The sequence below is a fragment of the Hyla sarda genome, chromosome 1 (genome assembly GCF_029499605.1).
Source record: "Hyla sarda isolate aHylSar1 chromosome 1, aHylSar1.hap1, whole genome shotgun sequence".
In the NCBI taxonomy this organism is placed as follows: domain Eukaryota; kingdom Metazoa; phylum Chordata; class Amphibia; order Anura; family Hylidae; genus Hyla; species Hyla sarda.
The window spans coordinates 109147855-109167192 of NC_079189.1; the positions used below are offsets into that span (position 1 = coordinate 109147855).

The 19338-nt window shown below is 42.0% G+C and overlaps 1 protein-coding gene across 2 annotated transcripts in view; it reads left to right on the forward strand.

Moving 5' to 3' along the window:
* The window catches only part of LOC130357354 (EF-hand calcium-binding domain-containing protein 6-like), a 251524-nt gene that overhangs the window by 64044 nt on the left and 168142 nt on the right, over nucleotides 1-19338 (forward strand). For both annotated transcript variants that reach the window (XM_056560048.1, XM_056560044.1), the window contains exon 12: nucleotides 12231-12296. In XM_056560048.1, the coding sequence (XP_056416023.1) occupies nucleotides 12231-12296 (66 nt within the window). The remainder of the gene's footprint in view (nucleotides 1-12230; nucleotides 12297-19338) is intronic.

A 19338-nucleotide genomic window follows, 5' to 3' on the forward strand; every position in this document is an offset into this window, starting at 1 on the left:
AAGCTACATACCGGGTGAAGTCTGTCTAGTCAAGTCAGTCAAGATCAGTCTGAAAGTCAGCGTGGGCCTTCAGCAAATTGTCCAAATCCACTACAAGTCCCAGCAAGCCCTAAAGTCTCTGAAGTAACTGGTCAGCTCCTTGGGCCTAACTGAGCTGTCAAGACTATTTCACCTGTCTACCTCAGTAAAGCTGCCGTTGTTCCATAACTTGGCGACAGAGTCATTATTTGCCCCGTGCCTAGCCCAGGATCCAGCAGCCATACCTTCGGGGGGTGTAGAGGTTAAACCACACCCTGGCGTTATGAATACAAGGCGTTAATGCCATCTGCCCCTAGGGTAATAACATCTGCCCTCATCACACCCTCACCACAACTTTTGGCGTCACAAACAGGATATGGGTGTGTGACTTATGCAAAAAGTACACCCCCAGTCTGAACTGTGTCCAGTATTGCAGAGTAAAATGCACGAGTGTGCAACAAAAATTGCGCCAGAAAGTGTACAGGACTTTGTCAGTGAAATCTGTTTATTGCGAGGTGCTTGTGAAATAAGGGGGGAGTAGAAGAAAAGTCTGCTATCTTCCATTGGGAACCGTAAAAGAATTGGGCCTGCCATGTGTAAAATACAGGCCGAAGTTATGTTGGGTAACAAAGTGCTGGCTGTACCTGAAAGAGATAAAGATGTGCAGGAGAAGCACGCGAAAACATCCCATGATGGGCAGCGTCCCGTCCCTGGGCCTGGAAACCATGTTCCTGAGTCCTAGGTGGAACTTGAAAGATCCACCCCTTGCTGGGGGAGCGGAAGTCAGCGGTCATTTTCCCCAAGTCCACTATAAAAGAAACAGCGACGCTGGACATCTTCAGTTTGCCGGGAGTTTGCAGACAGAGCAACATGGCGGACGAGCAAGCAAGGACGAGGTTGGAGAATCCTAAGATGGCGCCTGAAGCCCGAAAAGTTGCAGCGGCGCAGATGTTTCCATTGGGGCCGAAGACGCTTGCCTAAAAGTACAACTTCCCGATGACAACGGAGAGTGGCCAGCGACTCCAGCTGGCATAATGCCTACATCATCCAGAGGAGCGTTGCTGGTGAGGCTGTCCCCACACCACCGGACCTGGGCATCCTGGGCGGGGATCCATACAGAGGAGTCGGAAGTGAGTACCTTGGCTGAGGCTGCTTTCTCTACCCCTCCATCTACCCCCAGCCCAGAGCATACCCCCAGGTCCAGAAGCCCACAGCACACCCCCAGTCACCACCACTGTCTTGGTGGTTATTTGGCGAAGAACCGAAACGTATCCAGTACATGAGAGAGTACCTGTTTCCCCTGCCAGGGAATCCCCATCCCTCAGTTCCGACAGCCCAGTCCGAGAGGGCTAAGCAGAAGGCCCAAATGACTGCATTAGTGGAGGAGATGAGGGCACAAAGAAGGAAGGAGTATGGGCCAAAACCGATGCCATATGAAGTGCGCCAAGCGCAACAACAAGGCACGAAAACCCTTGAGGCACTGTACATTGGGATGCTAGACCACGCCAGAGAGGGAAAGCCACCCCTAGAGAGGCGCAGAACCACGGTCATTAAGTTTGATAAAGTGCGAGGGTTTGGCACCCTCATGGACTGCCGTCACGGTGGAACCATCCTAGTAAATAAAAGAGGAGTCAAGAGAGACTATCTCCCACCACATTTGCATTCTCTGGAGAGCGGGGAGATAATGAAATATACTCCGGTCAACAGCGTGAGAGGAGATTGGGTGGCAGCTGTGACCTGGCCGAAGAACCCCACGCAGCTTCCTTTCGCGTACTTCCCATCCGACGACTGGGATGCAGACCCCTTTGGCTTGCTGTCTCCTAAAGCCAAGGGAACCTGTCAAGAAGAGGAAGCAACATATCTGCCCGAGGTGCCTGTCATGGCACCAAAGTACCAACTCAAGTCATCTACAGATGTGCCCAGGCCTACTCCTGTCACTGAGGAGGTTTGGCTTGCCTCGGCCTACTCCTACCGAGGAGAAGGTTTGGCCGGCATAATAGGCACCGACACCTTGCCCCCCAGTGGCGCAAGCTGCTGCCGGCTGCCGTGCAAATGGTAGTCACTGTGAGTCCTACCATAACAGAGTCCACGTTGTCCCGAGTGAATTGGAACACTAAGGTCAGTCCTTTTTTTGCGGTGAATCGCAATTAAAAATGGCTATTTCTGGGCTACAGAGAATCTCAGTAGGGGTGTAGAACTCTTTGCCTTGAAGTAACACACATAGCGAGTGTGCTGTGTTAGTGAAATAATGTTGTTATTCAGTATGACATGCAGGTCACAGGTGTCACTATTAGAATCTCTGCCGCACAGCGGCACAATGACAGAGCCTGGTAATTGGAATGAGCAAACTTTAAATCCTTTTTTAGGGCCCATTGGAGGGCAAGTCTGGTGCCAGCAGCAGCAGTAATTCCAAGTCCAACAGTATATAATTGCTGCAGTGTATAAGTTGCTGCAATATAAAAGCTCATACTTATATCTTAAAATTGAGCCGGTGGTCCGCAGCGAGGCCAGCTACCCCCTGTCCCAGCGCCTGCCTCTCAGCACAACCCCTTGCTCATGACTGGGTGACTACTTCAAAAGGGAGGGACTGCAGCCCCAGCAACTTGGACAGGAGCACATTCAGCTTCTGCGCTGTTGGATGAGTTGCCGCATACTGCTAGAAGTTGCTGCAGTGAAAAAGCTCATACTTGTATCGTAAAATCGAGCTGGGTACAGCCTGTCCCAGCCCCTGCCTTTAACCCCCCCCCCCCCCATGCTCATGACTGAGTGAGTGTCCCGGGGGCCTTTACTTTGAAAAAATACTGTCAAACTACAAGATCAGTATAACAAGAAGATCACATGGCAAATGACAGAGCCTAGAGGTTGCAGCAGCATGAGGAGACCATAGGGCGGCACTATGATAGAGCCTTGATATGGCAGCAGTATGAGGAGAACATATGGCAGCACAATGACACAGTCTGGAGGTGGTGGCAGCCTATGTAGGCAGCAGAGCTGCACAATTTTAGAGTAGTGTGTCAGTTTGTGCTTCCTTTCAGTGGTGCAGGCCGGGAGGGCTGCTGGATAGATCCTGGCAGTATGAAATGCTTGTCCAAAATATCAAGCCATGCACGTGTAAGTAAACATGGCTGGTACTGCGAAACTGCATATCAAACTTTGAAAGTCTCATTTAATCAATTATGGTTTAATTTTCTCGTTCCAACCTGTATCTTTGGATTCTTGTGGTAATTCCAGAGATAACATATGAGGACTAGCGATGATCGAATTTTATTAAAAATTTCATTTTTCCCATTAGCAGAATTTTCAGAAAAAATGTATTTGGGTCAAAAACCTATAAAAAAAAACTTACATGAGCCAATGGAGACCAAATGGCTGCAGAATGGCATAGCCTGGAGGTAGCAGAAGCATGAGGAGACCATATAGTGGCAGAATGACAGCCTGGAAATGGCGGCAGGATGAGGAGACCATATAGTGGCAGAATGACAGCCTGGAAGTGGCAGCAGCCTGACAAGACCATAGGGCCTCATAATTGAAAGGATATTTTAAAATTTAAATTGAATATTTTAAATAGATTAACATACATTTTTTTATTTAATGTGCCAGCAGCATGTGGAGACCATATAGTGGCTGAATGACACAGCCTTGAGGAGAAGGAAGCATGAGGAGACCATATAGTGGCAGAATGACACAGCTTGGCGGTGGCACCAGCATGAGGAGACCAAAATGTGGCAGAATGACCAAGCCTGGAGGTGGCAGCAGCCTGACAAGACTCAGGGATGTGGAATTCCTATCGCCCGACGCCTGGACATGCAGTTCTGGGCGCCGGGCAGGTACATTTTTCAGGCCCTTTGCCCTGACTAGTACAGCAAGCACGGTGGCGCTCGGAGGAGTGTAGGAGAAGGCTCTTGACTCGTACCCACTCCATACTCTGCAACCCCTGGCTGGGGGCCGCCGCTAATAGACAGCATGCGGCGATTGCTGAGGCTGGCTATTAACCCCATTAGATCGCCGCTGTCAAAGGTGACAGCTGCATCTGAAGGGACATGTGAATGCTCCCTGGTGGGCTAGTGGGGTGAATGTGCCCCCCCCCGCAGGGCAATCGCGTGGTGCTGGTGGGGGGTTGATCCACTATAGAGGTAGCCGGAGGGCTTACCTCTGCTTCCATGGTGTCCGTGGCTCTGTCATTGATAGAGCCTGGCTGGACTAGGCTCTATCAATAGATTGCCGAGCACGCAGATCAATGGAGTTCAATAGAACTCTTGATCTGCATGAGGAATCTAATGATCCCTACTATAAGTCCCCTAAGGGACTAAGAAAGTGTAAAAAATAAATAAATAAATAAAATATTAATTTAATAAAAGTTTAAAAGACACACATTAACCCCTTCCATGTTAAAAGTTCAAATCCCCCCCGTTTCCTATATAAAAACATGTACACATAATAAAGATAAACATGTTTGGTATAGCTGTGTGCGTGAGTGTACAAACTATTAAAATATAACATTAAGTATCCTGTACGGTAAATGACATACATGTAAAAAAAATACCAAACCACAGAATTGCAATTTTTATAATATCCCAGAAAAAAGTTAAAAGCGATTAAAAAGTCAGATCAAAATGGTACAGATACAGAAAAAAAAATTATGGCGCAAAAAATGAGCTCTCATGCAGCCTCGTATTCGGAGAAAAAAAAAAGCAAAGATACAGGAGTCAGAAAAAGGCAATAAAAGTTTTTTGAAAAAGATCAGAATTTTTTAAAAATTAGTAAAACATGACGGAAACTATACAAGTCTGGTATTGCTGTAATTAGGCCGGCCTAAAGTATCAAAATAACATGTTAACTCAACCACAAGGTAAATGGCGTAGAAAAGAAAACCATCAAATTTGCTAAATTATCTTTTGCTATTTCAATTTCACTTCACCAAAATGTTTTGTGTTTCAGAGCATCTGTTATGGAAAAATTAAAAGGTATCATTATAGTAGTTCGTTATGGCTATTATAGGGGGCAAACGAAAGTGTAAATGCGAAAATTGGCCAGGACAAATGGATCGTCATGAGGGACAAGTAGATTTTGCTGCGTTTTAGTCACGTGGACAAGTAGTTTTTTATTACACTTCCACACCCCTGAGACTATCAGGCCTCACAACATTAAAGATATATTTTAAAATTAAAATTGAAGATTTTAAATAGATTAACATAAAAAATTTTTATGTAATGTGCCAGAAGCATGAGGAGACCACATGGTGGCACAATAACATAGCCTGGAGGTGGCACCAGCATGACCAGACCAAAATGTGGCAGAATAACCAAGCCTGGAGGTAGCGGCAGCAAGAGGAGACCAAATGGGGACAGAATGACACAGCCTGGAGGTGGCAGCAGTCTGACGAGACCATAGGGGCTCACAATTGAAAAGATTAAATATATTTTTTTTCATTGCATGTGGCCATGTTAACATCCTCCGGATACTTGATGAAAGACTGCCACACCGCAGAGTAGCTGATTTCCCCCCCAACAGTCCACTCTGATTGACTGCTACGGCCTCCGACTCCAGGGACCCCTGTTCCACTACCTCCTGGGCAGCTAGGCTGCCGCGAAGTGGATGACCGAGTTAACCAGTCAATGGCGGCAGATGGGTTGCTGGTCGAGACACGACCGCTAGCTGATACCGGGAGCTCAGGCCTCTCGCTGCGACTCCTGCTGACACTCGCCCCTAGTCTGCTGCGACCTCTGCCTGCGCCTGATGAATTTAGGCCTCTGCCGCTCCTCTGTGCACATCCTGGCACTTCTCTGCCTGACATACTTAGTGCATATATGAGTGGAGTACAATATGCTCCACCACACTTAAAACAGTATTTGTCTAGAACAGCAGCAGGTGTGTACTTTTGGCTGGCCTTTCACAGTAACTAGGCCCTTAAGACTTTAACAGTAACAAAATAGTACACCACCTATGTACGCACAGGTTACACTTAATAGAGGACAATACGCTCTGCAATCTGTATTAGGCACTAATAGCAGGTGATTATGGCTTTTAGTGCTCTGCTCACCCTCACTTAGCATTTCAGTTGTTGTACACACCAGTGCTGCAGCACACAGTTGCTGTGTAGTACACACAAAATTGCACTTTCTCTCTCAATCTCTCTCCCTTCCCTATCAGTGATTCAAGGCTGGATTTGGGCTTGAGGTGAATCACTGCTATAAAAATGCTTTTCAGTGCAACACACACTGCTCTCTGTCCCTCTCTCTCTCTGCAATAAAACGCTGAAGTGACTGGCCACAAGATGGTTACCGATTATATGTGATTCAGGGTCATCCCACCTACCTATCTTCCCGCCTTCCCAGAGTTCCTTGCCCCATGTCCTGACATGTGGAGCCGCCATCTTAGATGCCCTGGACCTGGACCGCACTAAATGGGGTTTAATGAAGCGATTCATGTGAATATTCTGTGGCGAATCGTGGCGATATTCTGATTCATTGTGAAGCAAATTTTTCCTGAAACGAATTCGGATTCATCAGATTCGATTCGCTCATCCCTAGAAATTATCATTATTGTTGTGAAACTGTATTATTTGGGTCACCATGTAATAAAGTGTATACAGAGTGTTTATACAAAATGTCTAGGGTGTCTGATGTCCTTCCTACCCATGGCAATTGTATAGGAGGTATCCTGACTTTGTCAGGAGAAGCGTACCCACTTACCTCACTGCCATGGTAATACCAGCAAGGTATAGAGAGTAAAAGTACCTTTATGTATAAAAGTTATCCGACTACAGTATAGTAATGTCTAGTCAGTATAGAATGATTAATTCTAACTCATTTAATGTACAGGTCAGTAATGTACATAGTATATTTTATGTAACTATTATAGTCAAATGTCATATAATTAGTCAGGACTGTAGCTAACTATTCTTAATGTTCAGTCCATATCAGTCAACAAGTGTCTAATCTCTATTGTTTCCTGTCCATCGTGTACAGGGTTCTCTTGTGGCCAGAGAGTTCTCTTGGAGGTGTAAGTAACACATACAGTGACAGAGCTACTGTGTATATAGGTAACTTTCTCAAGTGTTGTCTAAATAGAAAACATTTTTAAAATGTATAACTGCTAGTCTAATATCATGGAGAGAAGAAGCTAAAAGCATGAAGGCCCCATTAGCACAGGCATCATGGTAGAGAGCCTCAGGCAGCCCAATCTGAACTCACCTTTATTCACCAAAAAGCAGTTACAAGACTAAATGGATCTCATATATTTTCATCTCAGTTGTCCCAGTTGTCAAACCCTCAAAAGATTTGAGCAGGTAAGGACGTTAATTGTAATGCCACATTGACTCATCCCCAGTTCATCAGCCCTGTGAAGGAAGGCTCAACGCCACAGGAACTGTCTCTATTGTTGTTACATGGCCTCAGTGGCCACCTTTTTTTCATCCGCCCTCTAGGACTGGGCACCGAGGATGGATGTTGTTAAGAGGGGGAGTTTGTGGTAGCCCAGTACAGGTGTTGCACCCCTGTACCCTTACTGTCCTGTCAGGCAGACTCTTTTGCGGTGTCCCCTGAGTTCCTCTTTAATCTTTTTAATGTAAATGGTTAATTATACCTTGTGTTATCCATTATAATGTCTTAATACTGTTATGTGCCTTTAATTACTGTTACCAAGTGTTGTAACCAAGGAAGGTACCAGTGATCACATGACAAATAGGGTTACCTATGGAACCCCTCCAGAGTCTCCCCCATATAAACCCTGGGAGGAGCTAGCTAATGATTCTAAGCTGAGCTACAGTGAAGTCAAGTCCTGAGAGTGTCTGGTGTCCTGAGGAGACCTAAGGCCTACCACACAGCCACGCTTCTACCAACCAAGTGCCCCACAGGTGAAAGTCAAAACCTAGTAAGCTACATACGTGGTGAAGTCTGTCTAGTCAAGTCAGTCAAGATCAGTCTGTGTAAAGTCAGCGTGGGCCTGCAGCAAATTGTCCAAATCCACTACAAGTCCCAGCAAGCCCTAAAGTCTCTGAAGTAACAAGTCAGCTCCTTGGGCCTAACGGAGCTGTCAAGACTATTCAACTTGTCTACCTCAGTAAAGCTGACGTTGTTCATTAACTTGGCGACGGAGTCATTATTTGCCCCGTGCCTAGCCCAGGATCCACCGGCCATACCTTCGGGTGATGTTGAGGTTAAACCAAGCCCTGGCATCACAAATACAAGGGGTTAATGCCATCTGCCCCTAGGGTTATAACAACTGCCCTCATCACACCCTCACCCCAGTAGTACCTGCAGTTAAGGACAGATGGCCGGATGGTGCCAGACAATCATATATGAATCAGGGATGTCAATTATATTTACATCACTTGCCGGCCATATAGTGCAGAGATGCGGAGCACAGAAGAAAGTCGCTCCACATCTCGGAAGGATGAAGGACAATCACAGCGGGTGTAAGAAGTGACACCTGGGGCGATCTGTCTATTAGTACAGGTACTTCTACTCCCAGCATGGAACAGTCTGTTCCATGCTGGGAGTAGTAGTAGTACCTAAAAAAGTAAAAAAAAAGGAAAAAAAAAGGAAAAACACCCACTTTATTAAACACATAATTAAAATACATTACTAATAAAAAGTTTTTCAAAATAATGATAAAAAATATATTATTATTACAATTAAATGGCCCCTACATTTTTAATATTGCCGGCTACGTTTTTTGGTCCCTTCCCACCCACATAAATTTGTCCCTGTTTAAAAAAAATGTAAAAATTTTGTTCTAAAAAATATAAATTTCATTAAATGCAATTTTTTCCACCCCCTAATTGTCATTTTTTTTTTTATGGTACCCTACGAAATTTTATTAATAAAAAGGTATCGCCATCCTTTTTTTGGATTGCTAAAGTCTAAAAAAAAATAAAAATAAAAATTCCCTGCCAAAATGTCAAAGTTAAATCTCACATGGTGTTTTTCTTGGCATTTTTTCACTCCCATAGACTTCTATTGGAGAAAAATGCCAAGATTTTCCAGAAAAAACTCCCAAAATTGCTGAAAAACACCAAAAGGATTTAAAAAAAAACACATAGACTTGTAGCTAACATCTGGCTGCAGCATTTTTTTTACAAAAAAAAAGCGTCATGTGGCAGAATGGGCATTTTTATTGGCGCTTTTGCAAAAGAATAAAAATAAAAAAGTGGAAACTTAGCCTATTGGACTTTTTGATTTAATTTTATAATGAATTAGAAAACAACTACAGATATCCCTTGTGTTTTTCTTTTGATTGACACTTGAAGAAGTGTAGGAGACTACTTTTACAGCGCACCTCATTGCTACATATATTTTTGAGTGGAAATAAATGCTATCCTGTACACCAGTGAGCAGGGATAAACATGTGTGGTGTTCCAAAGTAGGGTCACCTGTTGCTACTCTGGACGCTGTAGTTACTGTGGCTGTAGTTACAAAGGTTACTGATCTGTCTAAAATCTGTCTCTAAAAGGCTGAGGCCTATCTTTACAAATGTATTTTTTCTGAATTTCAACATTCTGCATGCATCCACTGAGACATAGAGTGTAAGGGTTTTACATTTACTACCGAAAAGTCTATTTTCCATGTGTAAGCTTTGGTGTCTGTCACATGTCCAGTCCTTAGCTAATAAGGGTTTTTCCTGTCTCCAGTCCAATCCCAGGGATAGGGGGCAAATCCAAAGAGCATATGTTGAGTTTAGTCTAGCTCAGACCTCTGGTCAGAGAACCCCTGTCCTGCAGCTCTCTCACCTTAGATGGAGCCTGCCTGCATCTTCAACATTCCCCCACTGCTCCAGTACTGGGTGCACTATTCCTATGGACCTGGCCTAGTCAGTGATAGACTCATGTCTTGAGATATCCTTGGATATCTCTTAGCATTCAAAAAAACTTGTGTCACAGATGTCCTGATGAAACATAAGTTGAGTGAATGGATCCTTGCACAGTTCACCACAGACCACCCACATGCAGGTCCCTGATAGCTTGCTCAGATAAACAGACGTGAGGCTAGTGCAGAGTTACAGTCATAAGTCAAGTCTAAATCCTTCAACTAAGTCTTATTCCAAGTATAGTGAAGAACAAGCCAGGATATGCCAAAGAGGGAACATATATCACCCTGGGTACACCTAGCCTCTTAGTCTAGCACATACAGCAAGGAAGAAACAAACATAAATAACAGTAGAACTTCAAGTCTCAGGACAATCAAATCTGCAAATTACTTCTGGTCTGTGACCAGTGACAATTCACCAAATGTTTCTGTACTACAAAGCAGTGCTGTGGAGTCAGAGTCGAGGAGTCGGACGAAATTTTGGGTACCTGGAGTCGGAAAACAATGCACCGACTCCGACTCTGACTCCTACTAAATTTAGATTGGAATGAAAAAAAAAGCAAGTTTAAATGTCCCAATTGACAAAAAGTTATAATGAATGACTTCTCTACTGTAAGAATAAAGACCAATGCATGCAGTGCCTCACGTAACTGCAAAATTAACACGTTCATCGACAATGAAGAAGCATGCTTTTCATGTGCTTCACTATATGGCACGCAACGCACAATTAGAAGCGGCAATACTTATACTTTCCATAGTGTTGTGTTCTGTTGTTACAGGGAACCCATGGGTAACCTAGCCGCTCACTGATAAGGGATTAAGTAAATATGTTTTTTGCAGGACTAGAGACACTTGTATAAGTGAAGGGAATGGAGGGTCAATAGTTCAAGACTGAAGCTGTAAACTATTGGAAAAACTGCTGTCATTCAGCTAAGGCTATAAAAACTTGTAAACTCTGACTGTTAGCTTAAACTTTAATACATTCACATATTAATACAGAGGAGTCGAGGAGTCGGAAGTACAAAAAATTGTGGAGTCAGAACATTTATCTACCAACTCCACAGCCCTGCTACAAAGTGTATCTCAAGAACTGTAGCTCAAACCTGCATTATCCTAAAGTGTTATTTCTGCGTGTAGGAACTGCTTTAGTAGTAAAGTACAAGTTGTTTTCTATAAGCCCTGGCTTTAGAGGTATTATTTCCCTGGGCCTTGTGTATGGAAGACAGCTTATTTAATGTAGAGGTTTTGTGGGACTCTCTATCAAAACACAAGGTTGCACCCCTCCTACCACGTGATACTACACCCCCCATCATTCACTATCATCTATATACACAATCCTGCTTCTGGGGTTTACATTTGCGCAACCTTAAAGTAAAAGCCAATTATTTTCACATTTTTTGCCAATATGGCTCCTTTTGTCTTTTTAAAGATTACTATGTTTTTATCTGTAAAGTCAGTTATTATATATATATATATATATATATATATATATATATATAGCCATAAAATAAATGTCTGACATAAGGAGTTATCTACTTTTGGATGCCCACTTATTAGGAAAACACAAAAACAGATAAGAAATTCCTAACTACAATAGAAGAGCATATCATAATTTTTGCCCGGATTGTCCTTTTAAGAAGCTTATAATATAATTGGTACAGCTCCAGTGTAGTCACACTTTGATGTTGTGAGCCAGTTACTGTAATATATTCTTTTTTTACTGATCGGTTTCTATTTTCTGATTGCAAATCTTTTTTATTAAACTTTTTGTACCTTATCATAAGGGTTACTGGAGAACACCCTATTTATTATATTGTGAGAGATTTCTCATTATACCCTGTGACCTGTGAAGAGGTCATTCTATGGGGTAGGAGGCTGAGCTCTGAGCTTCGGCTATTGTAATTGGCCCGATCCCATCTTATCTATATACTGATATCACCTTCCATTGTAATCATGTTTGTGATAAGGAGAAAACTGCTGAAAAGTGACATCTACAGAATTGGGAAAGTCAGCTTATTATTAAGCCTAGTGGTCAGAATTGAAACAGTTAGATTTTATAATATAGACTATTTTATAATATAGAAAGTAAAATGGTAAAATAAGAAAAACATGTAAGCACCACAGCTTTTTCAGTGTTTTCCAGTGCTCATTATTTCAGACTACATAGTTTTACTGGCAACAATGTAGGGTACTTCAATGGGACAATGCTGTAGTTCCTTACACTACTGCTGCTAAAAGTAGAGCGATGACAAAGATGAAGGGGCTGGTTAGTGGGGATGGTGGTAGTCATGATGAAATGTCTTGGGGAAAAAGTAAAAAATGATGACAGTATAAGAAATACACTGAATCTAAACAGTTTAGAGTGTCCTGGCCAATAATGTAGTATTACTTTCACCATTTTTCCAGGAAAATCGATAAATTCAAGAGAAATGTTATAAGTCAACAGGAATTCCGGGCAGCAATAGAGAGCAGGTATGTATTTCTTTCTTTCTTTTTATTAACATGAAAATTATAGTTAAACAAATACATAATTGTTCATAGAATGTTGTCTTAGCAGAACATGAACCCACTGGTATATACATAGCTCATGAGTGTTTCTTCATTCTGAAAAACAAGGACTTTTTTGTTGTCTTGCATAGAATTTTTCTGTTAATCTCTCCCTCAAGTTTTAGAATACTTTCTACAATAAATAGAAATTAATTAGAATATTTATCATATATGATAAAAATGTATGTACTACCTAGTCCTGGACAACCGTGCAGAACCTATTCCACTGCACTATAAGAAAAGGGGATTCACTAGATAAAAGACCCCTAGCAGCCACTGTAAAAACACATATTAGCGGTCAATAATAAATATGTAGTCATCCGGATTTACAGTAACTGTAGAATTTACAAAGACGGGGGTTTCAAACACTGGTCTTAAAAGGATTAACCACCATAAGGTGATGTACATGTCAGACAGTAACAGACATGCTTAGGAAGGATCTGTGCTAAATGGCTAATGTTGTGAGATTACCATAAAGCTGAGGCTATCTTTTTGTGAACTGGCTATTTCCTGTTGAAGTTTCTTCCCTTAAACTACAAATCCAATGATTCCTTGTTTGTAAGTGTGAGGTCACTTTTCTCCCTCCCACAAACCAGCCACTCCACCCATTGAAACACATCTGTGGTCCCTTCAATGCAATAGACCAGTGTTTTCTGACCAGGGTGCCTCCAGCTGTTCCAAAAAGAAAAATGATCTTCCTCCCACACAGCGGTCGCTCCACCCATTAAAGCAAAGACAGGCTCCCTTGGATCACCGGAACATAGGTACAGACACTATATTATGAACTGCCCTAACTTTACTGCCACTTTACAGCATAGTAAAATAAAAGAAAACCTGGAATACCCCTTAATGTATATCCCTGTCAGTGAAGTCACATGAGGGACTTCCCATGCGGCAGCTTAATAAATCTACTACCAAGTCTGAGCGCCCATAGACTTCACAAATAAATTATTTATTGCTGGCAGTAGTAGTATGTTCAGCACCGGACAACAATGCCCCTTTGTACGAAATCATGCTCGCTCTGCGGAACACCTTGCCCATGTGGAAAGTGGCAGACGTCTGTAAAAAATTTGGCAAAGTTTTGTGCAAATTTGTGACTTTTTACTGATCTACACTAGGCATAGGCTAAACAAATTTTCTCTTGTCTACACACATAAGAAAAATAAATTGCGGAGCAGCTCACCAGTTCCAAGGGATCAGGTCTGTGACATCGCGGTAAGGCGACAGAAGGACGGGGAGGCTGAGATTTTACGGGGGGAATCAGACGTCAGGGCCACAGTTGTATCGCACCCTTTGGTGCTTCGTCAGGCCCCTGACCGCGATGTCACAGACCTGATCCCTTGGAACTGGTGATCTGCTCCGCAATTTCTTTTTCTTATGTGTGTAGATATTTACCTGTCTTTTCTCAGCGTGAAGCACCACCCGTTTTGATCTATGGACTTTCAGTGTTCAGCTAACAGCACACATTGGGTTAATATTACATATTTATGGAAGGAATTATAACAGTGCCGGATTTTTTTCTGTTTTTCTTCTGTGGAGTGGCAAATTTTCTCTTGTGTTTTTCTTAGACAGTGTAAACTAAGACAGACTAAAAATTACAAATTTATCACAGTGCTATCATCAGGCTATTCAATAAATCTGTTTCATTTAAAGACTATTTAGACCAACTATTAGTTGGCCTACACTGTGCCAGAATTCGGGGACATTTTTGGTGAATGTTCCCTTTACAAACACCCAGGGAACACTTTTGTCACACATAGGGGGAAAAGTGTCTACAAGGTGTCTAAAACTGATAATAGTTAGGCAATAAGTTCTTTTTTTTCTTTTTTAAATTACACCAGAATTCTGGCACATTTGCATCAGGACATCTGCCCCAATATTTTTCATGTTAAAACCCCTTTAACAGCGGCTTTATGTCTGAGATTATTGATTTACTCTAAAAGTAACCTTCTAAGTTAAGGTTCTCTTTTAGACTGCAGCACATTTTTCTTCAAGAATTTTTTGTATTTTTTTAATCCTTTGCCGTCACAATTCCCACCATATATAGCTAGCGTTCTCCCTGCATGATCAGTTCATGACTAGTCTTATTCCTATTAGATTTATAGGTGTGCATTTTTCTTTTTTTCTAATGAAAGGATATTACTTCTGAAGGCTTTTATAGCATGTTCCCGGAATAGGTGCATGGTGAGTGGGGGTTTCACCTCTGGGGAGCCTTGCTTATTCTTGGGTGGGTCTCTTTACCTTCCCTTCCTACTTAATTTTCCCTGTCCTTCTTATATATAGAAGTCCCAGAGGTAGGACACCCCACCCACTGCCACCTGTCAGATTTTTATATAGATATGCTATAAATGTCTTTGTTGAGGATACCTCTTTAAATATACTTAAAAGTGTATAATATAATATTTTTGTCTTTCCTAAAGCCACTGAAGTTTTTTCTGTAGATATCATATTAGTCTTCAAATTAATGCTTGATATTTCAGAGTATTCACTCCCCCCCCCATCATCTTTCCCTGCTGCTCCTGTGCCTTCCTCTACACTGTCTCACAACCTCTGTCGCCTTGATTCCCACTATTGTCTCCTAATCCCATCATTGTCTCAATGTTCCGTCACTGTCTCCCATTCAGCCCTCATGCATAAGAGCCATTGTCGGAGTGTGGACGACTGACATAAAAATGAAACTTTTATAGGGATGCTGTGGTCATTCATCGTAAAGCCTGTTGTATGTTAAGCACATGTCTGACTAGTTTACTAGTTCAGCTGCCCCAATGCCACCAGTACACAGGGACATCTTGAATATGCATAGATTAAAGAAATAAATAGCTGTGGGAGAATGGTATAGTTCCCAAGTGGCTGAACCATTCAATAACCCCAGCAACTGAGTTCAGGAAGTGAATGTTTCATGGAATAAATTATATATATGTGTGTGTGTATATATACAGTCATGGCCGTAAATGTTGGCACCCCTGATATTTTTCAAGAAAATGAAGTATTTCTCACAGAAAAGGATTGCAGTAACACATGTTTTGCTATACACATGTTTATTCCCTTTCTGTGTATTGGAACTAAACCAAAAAAGGGAGGAAAAGGAAAAAAAAGCAAACATAATGGACATTGTCACACCAAACTCCAAAAATAAGCTGGACAAAATTATTGGCACCCTTTCAAAATTGTGGATAAATAAGATTGTTTCAAGCATGTGATGCTCCATTAAACTCACCTGGGGCAAGTAACAGGTGTGGGCAATACAAAAATCACACCTGAAAGCAGATAAAAAGGAGATAAGTTCACGTAGTCTTTGCATTGTGTGTCTGTGTGTGCCACACTAAGCATGGACAACAGAAAGAGGAGAATAGAACTGTCTGACATCTTGAGAACCATAATTGTGGAAGAATATCAATAATCTCAAGGTTACAAGTCCATCTCCAGAGATCTAGACTTGCCTTTGTCCACAGTGCGCAACATTATCAAGAGGTTTGCAACCCATGGCACTGTAGCTAATCTCCCTTGGTGTGAACGGAAGAGAAAAATGTATGAAAGATGTCAACGCAGGATAGTCCGGATGGTGGATAAGCAGCACCAAACAATTTCCAAAGATATTCAAGCTGTCCTGCAGGCTCAGGGAGAATCAGTGTCAGCGCAAACTATCCGTAGACATTTAAATGAAATGAAACGCCATGGCAGGAGACCCAGGAGGACCCCACTGCTAACACAGAGACATAAAAAAGAAAGACTACATTTTGTCAAAATGAACTTAAGCCAAAATCCTTCTTGGAAAACGTCTTGTGGACAGATGAGACCAAGATAGAGCTTTTTGGTAAAGCATATCATTCTACTGTTTACCGAAAACAGAATGAGGCCTACAAAGAAAAGAACACAGTACCTACAGGGAAATATGGTGGAGGATCAATGATGTTTTGGGGTTGTCTTGCTGCCTCTGGCACTGGGTGCCTTGAATGTGTGCAAGGCATCATGAGATCTGAGGATTACCAACGGATTTTGGGTCGCACTGTACAGCCCAGTGTCAGAAAGCTGGGTTTGCGTCTGAGATCTTGGGTCTTCCAGCAGGACAATGACCCCAAACATTTGTCAAAAAGCACCCAGAAGTGGATAGCAACAAAACGCTGGAGAGTTCTGAAGAGGCCAGCAATGAGTCAGATCTAAATCCCACTGAACACCTTTGAAGAGATCTTAAAATTGCTGTTGGGAAAAGGCGCCTTTCCAATAAGAGAGACCTGGAGCAGTTAGGAAGAGTGGTCCAACATTCCGGCTGAGAGGTGTAAGAAGCTTATTGATGGTTATAGGAAGCGACTGATTTCAGTTATTTTTTCCAAAGGGTGTGCAACCAAATATTAAGTTAAAGGTGCCAATAATTTTGTCCAGCCCATTTTTGGAGTTTAGTGTAACATTATGTCCAATTAGCTTTTTTTGCCTCCCTTTTTTGGTTTAGTCCCAATACACACAAATAGAATAAACATGTGTATAGCAAAACATGTGTTACTGCAACTTTTTTCTGTGAGAAATACTTAATTTTCTTGAAAAATATCAGGGGTGCCAACATTTACGACCATGACATTGGCATATAAGATATATATATATTGCATTTGGAAGCTCTTTGAAACCCTTTCACTCTTTTTTTTCACCTTTTGTTATGTTGCTGACTTGTGCTAAAATAAAATAAAATTCCAGTTTTCCCCCATCATTTTGCACTTAATACCACATAATGACAAAGAATGACAGGATATTAGATATTTTCCACATTCATTAAGAAGGAAAAACTAAAAGTTCACATGGACATAAGTATTCAGACCTTTTTCCATGACACTTGAAATTTAGCCCTGGGTCCCATTTTTCTTGATCATCTCTGAGATGTTTCTACACCTTGATTGGAGTCAATTGTGGTAAATTCAGTTGATTGGACATGATTTGGAAAGACACAGCCCTGTCTATATAAGGTCTCAGCTGATAATGCATAGCATATCAAAAACCAAGCCATGAGGTGGAAGAACTGCCTGTAGAGTTCATACACAAGATTGTGTGGAGGCACAGATCTGGAGAAGGGTACAAAAGAAATTCTGCTGCACTGAAAGTCCAAGAGCACAATGACCTCCATAATTCTTACAAGAAAGACGTTTGGATCAACTAGAACTCTTCTTTGAGATGGATGCCCCACCAAACTAAGTAATCAGGAAACAAGGACCTTGCTTAGAGAGGTGATCAATAACCAATCGTCACTCTGGCTGAGCTTCAAAGATCCTGTGTACAGATGAGAGAAACTTCTATAAGGTCAACCATCACTGCAGTACCCTACCAATGTGTTCAAAGAAGCCTCTCAGTAAACGACACATGAAAGCCTGTCTGGAGTTTGCAAAAAAGAAAAATAAGATTGTGGTCTGATGAAACCTGTCCAATATCTTCCCTACAGTGAAGCATGGTGGTGGCAGCAATATGCTGTGTTTTTTTTTATTTTAGTGGTAGGGTCAGGGAGAATGGCCAGGGTTGAGGGAGAGCTGAATGGAGTAAAGTACGGGGATATTCTAAATGAAAACTTGATCTAGAGTGCTCTAGACCTGTGAATGAGCTAAAGGTTCACATACCAACAAGACAATGACCCTTAACACACAGCCAAGACAACACAGCAGTGGCTTAGGGACAACATTGTAAATGAACCTGATTTGAGCCCAGCCAAGCATCTTTTGAGATACCTGGAAATGGTTTCCACCAACATCCCCCATTCAATCTGACAGAGCTTGAGAATATCTGCATAGAAGAATGGCAGAAAATCCCCAAATCCAGGTGTGCAAACCTTGTGGCAAAGGGTCTGAATTCTTATGTCAATGCAATATTTTAGTTTTTTATTTTCAATATATGGCAGGACACCTAATGGGTGCCATTGCACCAAATTTTCTACGTGCCTGGAAATGGTTTGGACAGAGATAGGGGTGTATAATGAGGGTGCCACATGTCTACATGGTGGATAATGAAATAGTGGAGCTGTTCATGTTTGTTAGTGGATCAAATGATCCTATCTACTGGTGGTCTATCTGTTCTATATAAAGCCTGTTAGACATGTGTGCATATGTGGTTTTGCCTGCATGTGGCAGTCACAACATAGTACCTTACTCACCTTTAAAGCCTGACCCATTCAATCCAGGGAAGAATATATTGGGTGGTGACAGCATAAATCTGATGTTTTTTTTTTGCTCAGCAGACAGGTTAGGCCTCTTTCACACTACCATTGTCACGCGGTAGTGTGACGGCCGCCGGGGAGAACAGCGGGAGAAAAAAAATGCTTTCACCGTCTTTTTCTACCGCTACTCCCGCTGAAAAACAGAGGGGCCTGATGGACCCCATTGACTATAATGGGGTACATCGGGACCCGCTGTTCCCCGTTGCGCCCCATCAAAATGACAGCAGTCAAACTAAAAAAAAATATATATATATATATATATATATTTGACGGCCTTTCTTGAAGGGGCACAACAGCAGTGTGAAAGAAGCCTTAGTGACATACTCTGGTCATTTAATTCTCAATAAGCTTATGAGACACAGTGTAGAAATCAGCCCAAAATAACAGCATCATATAACATATGCCATGGTTTTCCTGTAGGTTTATTACTTATCAGTTATCATGCCGTAAGGTAAAACTTCTGATAATCTGCCACCCGTGTATGGTTATATTTTATTTTCAGCTTATTTTGTCCATCTATTTATTCATCATATTTTAGGTTAAATGAGTTTTGGTAAAAATGTATTCTAATACCAACACATCATCGCTTGCAGTCGGAGCAGATGTCCTTCATACTAATCGTCTGAGTCCTGAACATCTTCATGTTCTAGAAATGTAGATTTGTGATGCTAAATATTAGTTGTCTTCATTTCATACGTCTCCAAAGGTTAATGCATCTAACCTTATATAATTGCATTAAACATATTACCATATTTTACTGTGAAGGGCTATATACCCTGT